Raw genomic sequence first — 6,046 nt, forward strand, 5'->3', positions numbered from 1 at the left:
AGGTCAAAAGGCGGGTGTGCAGGCAATATTGGACAAGGAAGAGGCTGAAGGCAGTAAGTCATAATCAAAATGGTTTGGGAGAAAGTGAGGGGGGAGGGGAAGGGAGGTCCAAGAGGGAGGGGATGTGTGTATGCGCATGGCTGATTCACTTCACAGCGCAGCAGAAACCAACACATCATGTTCATTTCTTAAGACCATAGCAACAAAGATGACAGCAACAGCAGCCAACAACTTAACAAGTGTTTCCCCTGCAGGGTGCTAAGAGCTTTATGTGCATTATTTCATTTCATCCTCACCACAGCCAACAAAAGGGACAGGGCCAAGACCCTTACCCTGCAATTCCAAAAAGTGTTCTCCTCAAATGTGGTGTCAACACTCATTTTGGGGCAAAACTGACCTGTGAGGACATTTTTTATCTTTCTTCATTTAATTACAAGGTGCTGCCCCAGACCCCAGTGCAGGTGCTGTGGAATGTCCTCTCAAGCTAGAATTCCAAAACACACCCAGCTCCAAGGGTTTCAAATAAGGATCAGTGGACCCACACTTTACCTTTACTTCTCAGAGGAGAGAACTGAGACTGGGCATTGGGGAATGAAAGAGCCAGTGAGAGAAGTATACAAATCCAACATTTTTTACCTTCCCTAATTAAAGAGGGCACACTGGAATAGATTCCCTCCAGGGACCCAAGACCTTCCTGAGATACTTAAATCTTAACCCTTGATAATCAATAATTGTACACAAGAAACACTGAAAGCATTCTAAAGATGGCTGACCTGTGGGGAAGGCTCACAGGGTAAAAAGTACCTTACACGGGCCTTTTCCACTGTTTGCTCAACTAGCTTCTGGAAACTTGTCTGTTCAGCAATAGTGCCACTGGCAAAATGGCTCTAGACTTTAGGTAATGTGGTTGGTATGTACTGCAGCTGCAACTGGAACCTACCACAAGCTAACAGAAATACATACTGGAACCCAGTACACGAAAGCCACGGAGCAAAATATCTATGTATATTCAGGGGAGAGGGGGGCCTGATTCTTCCCTGGGAGAAAGGAAAGACAATCCATCAAACCTTCAGAGCTCAACGGCAAACTGCTCTAGTTCTGTCCTCCCCACATTAATATTCTTTTCCACAATACTGTCTCCAGGGCAGGACTTTCCTTAGCCAGTTATGCTCCAATTGTGAACAAATTCTTGTCTGGCTGAGATATCGTTCTCTTCTTAGTTCAATTTACCAGCTTGATAAGCTCTGAGTAAAAAAATAAAATAAGCTCTGAGTGAAAAAATAAAAAAAAATAAGCAAGTTTTTGGTCATATAAAGTGAAAGGTCAGACCATGGATTTATAACTCTGTATCACAGCCCCTCCCTCTTGGCCAGCCTCTCTGACACCTTTTTTGTTCAAAAATACACAAAGCTTCTCATTTTTATTCTTTTCCTTCTTTTTTTAGAAGGGGATTCTTTGAAGAAATGATATTAAGTGACAAAAATTAGAGGGCAATTGGAACTGGGTTAGGTTGCCCCCAACCTTTACCATCTGGTGATAACCAGCCTCCAAGATGGCCTCCAATGATTCTTGCCTCCAGACATTATGTTGTCTCTTCCCAAACTAATAGAGATAGCCAGTGTAACCAAAAAGATATTGCAAAAATGACTGAGTGTGACTTCTGAGACTTCCACCTTGCTCTCTCTTAGATCATTCACTGTGGGGGAAATTAGCCAGCATAGAGTGAGTACCCTCTAGTAAGCCTGTGGAGAGGTCCAGATGGTATAGGAACCAACAGCCAGCACCAACCTGTCAGCCACATGAGTTTGAGTCACCTTCAGCCTGAGTCAAGCCTTCAGATGATTACAGTCCCAACTAACATCCAAAATGTAACCTCATGAGAAATCCCAAGCCAGAACCATCCGGCTAAACCACCTGTGCATTCCTAACACACAGAAAATATGTGAGATAATAAATGTTCCTATAAAAAGATTACTAGCATTTCAGACCTTTGTTTGAAGACCCGATTCTGGATTTTTGTCCTGTTTTTCCACTGCTCCCATCTCCCCCCCTCAGTGCTAGAAATGGAACATTCTTTCTCAAGTACACATAAAGAAACTAGGTTCAAAAAATGGACAAGTTGGGCCTCCCTGGTGGCGCAGTGGTTAAGAGTCCGCCTGCCGATGCAGGGGATACGGGTTCGTGCCCCGGTCTGGGAGGATCCCATATGCCGCGGAGCGGCTGGGCCCGTGAGCCATGGCCGCTGGGCCTGCGCGTCCGGAGCCTGTGCTCCGCAACGGGAGAGGCCACAACAGTAAGAGGCCCGCATACCACAAAAAGAAAAAAAAAAAAAAAAATGGACAAGTTATTAAAAAGATAAATTATTTTAATCACCTTCTATGCTTACTAATAATGGTAACATTTGTTTCAAGGCCTCCAGAATTTCTCCTTACAGGCAAACAGTTGTCTGAAATGATATAAAATGCCTCTGACTTTATTTATTTATTTTTGGCTGCACCGAACAGCATGTAGGGTCTTAGTTCCCTAACCAGGGATTGAACCCGTGCCCCCTGCAGTGCAAGCGTGGAGTCTTAACCAATGGACCATCAGGGAAGTCCCTACATGCCTCTGACTTTGGTGGTCTGCTTCTTAAAAGGGAAAGACTCACATTATAAAGCTACTGTGCTTTTCAGTTGATCAAAATCAAGGAAAAACTAATCATTACCTCATTACCTTGGCTACCTCAGTGCCCACTCAAACCCAGAATTACAGCCTATAAGATGTGGAGTTGAAATTCAGAATTGGCCATTTGTGACCTCTCTAAACTCAGTTTCCTTGTCTATAAAAAAACAAATGGTCCATTATTAAGCTACCCCACAGCCCCCCACCATTTACCCCTGGTTTCTTCAGCAATCCTGCCCCTGATAACCACAGAACTGTCTTCCAGTTCTCAGTAAGATTTGGTGAAAAGGATCACATCTCAATTCCAGATACGTCAGTAACAACCCTACTGACTTTCCTCTTGAACCAGGAAGGGTACACAAAGGCTAGGGCAAGTTTGCTCAACCTCGGCACTACTGATGTTTGGGGCCAGATAATTCTTTCCGGTGGGGCCATCCTGTGCACTGTAGGATGTTTAGCAGCATTCCTGTTCTCTGTCCACTACATGCACTAGTAGCACTCCCATCCCAAGAAGTGAAAACCAAAAATGTCTCCAAACACTGCCAGCGTCCCCTGGAGGGCAAAATTGCTCCCGGTTGAGAACCACTGGGCTAAGGGATGGTTGCTTTAAAAACTGGAGTTCTTGCCAAGCTCCTGACCTGGAGGGCTAACACTACCTTCTTGTCTAGGCCAACATAAAGCAGCCTATAGAGCAGCCCCAGAGACTCAGGTTCCATTCTCAGTCCTAAAAACATTCCAAGTAGAATGCAGGTTACCCAGCAACCACACACGCTCACGCCTGCAATACCCCCATTACAAGGGAGGCTCTTGGCTGAGAAGCCTCATCAGTTATTCCCAAGGCAAACTCAGACAGCCTTTGAATTCATCCTGGGATGATCTGCAATCACCCAAGCATATCCTATAGCCCCTTCTCTAATCTCATCATCCCCCCTCTCCCCTTAGCTCAAGGCCCACTGATCTCCTTGGCTGATCTTTTAACAAGTCAGGCAGTTCCTGCCACTGCGTCTTTATGTCGAAGGCCCCCTGATATCCTTTACTCCCTCATTCCATTCAGGTATCCTTAACTCCCTCATTCCATTCAGGTCTCTGCTCAAATGTCACCTCTTCAGAGGTCCCCAACCACCCCATGTAATACAGCGACCCCCTCAAGGTAGTGACCACCCCACGATATACACTATGTTTGTCTGTTTGCCAATTATGGTCTGCCCGTCTCTATAAAACGCTTGAGGAGCTCTTGTCAGTATTCCAGTGTCTATTCAACCCCGACACGATGAATTTGACAGGTGTGGAATGAGTTAACGTGGAAGCTAGCCATTCCCCACAAGGCTCAGGCTCAGTCCCTAAGGACGCGAGATTCCCACTCAGCCCAAAGCCTTCATATATTGATTTACTCATCACCCCCCGCCCCGGGCCTGGCGCCTCTCCCAGCCTGAAGCAGATAAAAGCGGGGGATGGTGCGGGCAACTGCGGCATCTGCACGGAAATTGCGCGGGGAACAGTATGGCAATGGCGACCGGCAGCCGAGTCAGCGGACTGACCTGAAGGGCCGAGGCCTGAGAAAGGGCGACCTGAGGCGTCGAGGATCCAGGGGGCTGGGCCAGGAACGCAAGAGAGAACTCAGGCGCCGAGGCCAAGGCCCACGGACACAGACGACAGAAGCCAAGACTTCTGGCGGCCGAGAGCCGGGATCCAAGGTTGCCAACACAGAGAACTGAGACGCCTAGGCGTGAGGGGCGCGAAACTGAGGCGACGGGCCTGCGGCGCCATTTTGTGACCGCAGAGAGGGCAGTGTCCAAGCCCCGGGGGAGGCATGGACGAGCCCGGAGCGGCTCTGGCACATCTCTGTCCCTCCCCACCCGGACCCGACCCCACACCACCCTGCCGGGCCCACCTGTGTAGCTCATGGCACTAGCGACGCTGCACCCGAAGACTCAGGGAGCTGCTCCACGCGTCAGAGGCCGCGAAAGCGGCGACAATCCCCCTGGCTCCGTCTACACACAACTGAGCCCCGCCTCCCGACCGCATTGGCTCGCTCTGGACCCTGGCTTCACGCCTGTTGGATGGCCCCGCTGCCCATCTCGGAGTGTCCTTATGCCAGTGGCTAAAGGTGGTGCCAATTTCGTGAGAGCCCCGCCCTGTTCCCGCCTCCCGTTATCCCGAGACCACGGTGATTGGCTCAGAGGAGACGGCCTGGAGGTGGAATCCTGTGGAGTTCGAAGGGGCGGAGCTGTGCACTACGGAAAGACCTGAGGCCCAAGCGCAACCAGGCTGGAGAAGGGCCTGTGCCCTGGAGGCCGGCAGGAGGGAGCCGGATCTAACAGCGCAGGGCACACCTCCAAACCCGAATCTGCCATGGGGGTGCTGTGCCAACCTACGCTCTTTCCTAACTTCTCTGGCCTTGAGCTCGAAAACGAATACGGGAAAACCATGCTGGAATGAAAATTACAACTAAGCGCCAAACAAGATACTGGGCTCACGTTCAAATACGTGAGATAACGTATGCAAATAACTCAGTCCGGTGCCGGGTGCTCTAAAGAAATGTTACATTTTGTTATCCACTGTTACATAATGATAACAAGTATATAGCATGTTTATATTATATATTTAATAACTATATTTGTATTATCATTTCAAATGCCCCCTCATACCTGTGAGGAAGTTTTTTTTTAAACTCCCGCTTAAAAGATAAGAAAACTGAGGCTTGGAATTCATGACTTGCTCAGGGTCTTTGACACTTAAGTGTCAAAGCTGGCACTACCCCTCTAAACCCCTCTCGATTTCTTCTGGACTTCAGAGATCCTGCAGTAAGTAGCCCAGCCAGGCTCCAGCTCTGTCCTCAGCACCCTCACTGGGATGTGTGGAATACACTGTCAGAGACATTTCATAACTTCTAAGAGATGACTTGACAGAGCTACAGACACTGAAAATCATACTCAGTCGTGCTTGTGAAAATTCAAGCTGTATGACTTTTACATTTTTTTTTGTTTTGCTTATACTGCTACTGGGACTTCCCTGGTGGTCCAGTGGATACGACTCCGTGCTCCCAATGCAGAGAGCATGGGTTCGATCCCTGGTCTGGGAACTAAGTTCCCACATGCTAAGATCCTGCATGCCGCACCACATGGCCAAAATTAAAAAAAAAAAAAAAAAGTATGCTGCTGCTCACTTTTTGATATTAAGGAATTGCCCATTTCTTTAGTTCAACGATGGCACTTTTTAAAGTCCATATCCTTCAGAGAAATATGCTGAAACATTAAGATATTAATTGATCTGATGACCAGGATGTGCTTCACCATAATTCAGATGGTGGAAAAAGGAGGGCATGGAGGGTTTATAGCTGAAGAGATTGGTCATGAGTTTATAACTGATGAGTAGATGAAGGTTC

The 6,046-nt window shown here is 47.8% G+C and overlaps 1 protein-coding gene across 2 annotated transcripts in view; it reads right to left on the bottom strand.

The window, feature by feature from the left end:
* The window catches only part of AKAP8L (A-kinase anchoring protein 8 like), a 31,046-nt gene extending 26,377 nt beyond the window's left edge, over positions 1–4,669 (bottom strand). Inside the window, exon 1 of one of the 2 annotated variants that reach the window (XM_060093806.1) lies at positions 4,553–4,669. In XM_060093806.1, coding sequence (XP_059949789.1) covers positions 4,553–4,565 — 13 coding nt within the window. In that variant the 5' untranslated portion in view covers positions 4,566–4,669. The remainder of the gene's footprint in view (positions 1–4,552) is intronic. The other variant, XM_060093805.1, reaches the window with a different exon arrangement.
* Between the last annotated feature and the right edge of the window lie 1,377 nt (positions 4,670–6,046).

This window comes from Mesoplodon densirostris, chromosome 3 (genome assembly GCF_025265405.1).
Source record: "Mesoplodon densirostris isolate mMesDen1 chromosome 3, mMesDen1 primary haplotype, whole genome shotgun sequence".
Classification (NCBI taxonomy): Eukaryota; Metazoa; Chordata; class Mammalia; order Artiodactyla; family Ziphiidae; genus Mesoplodon; species Mesoplodon densirostris.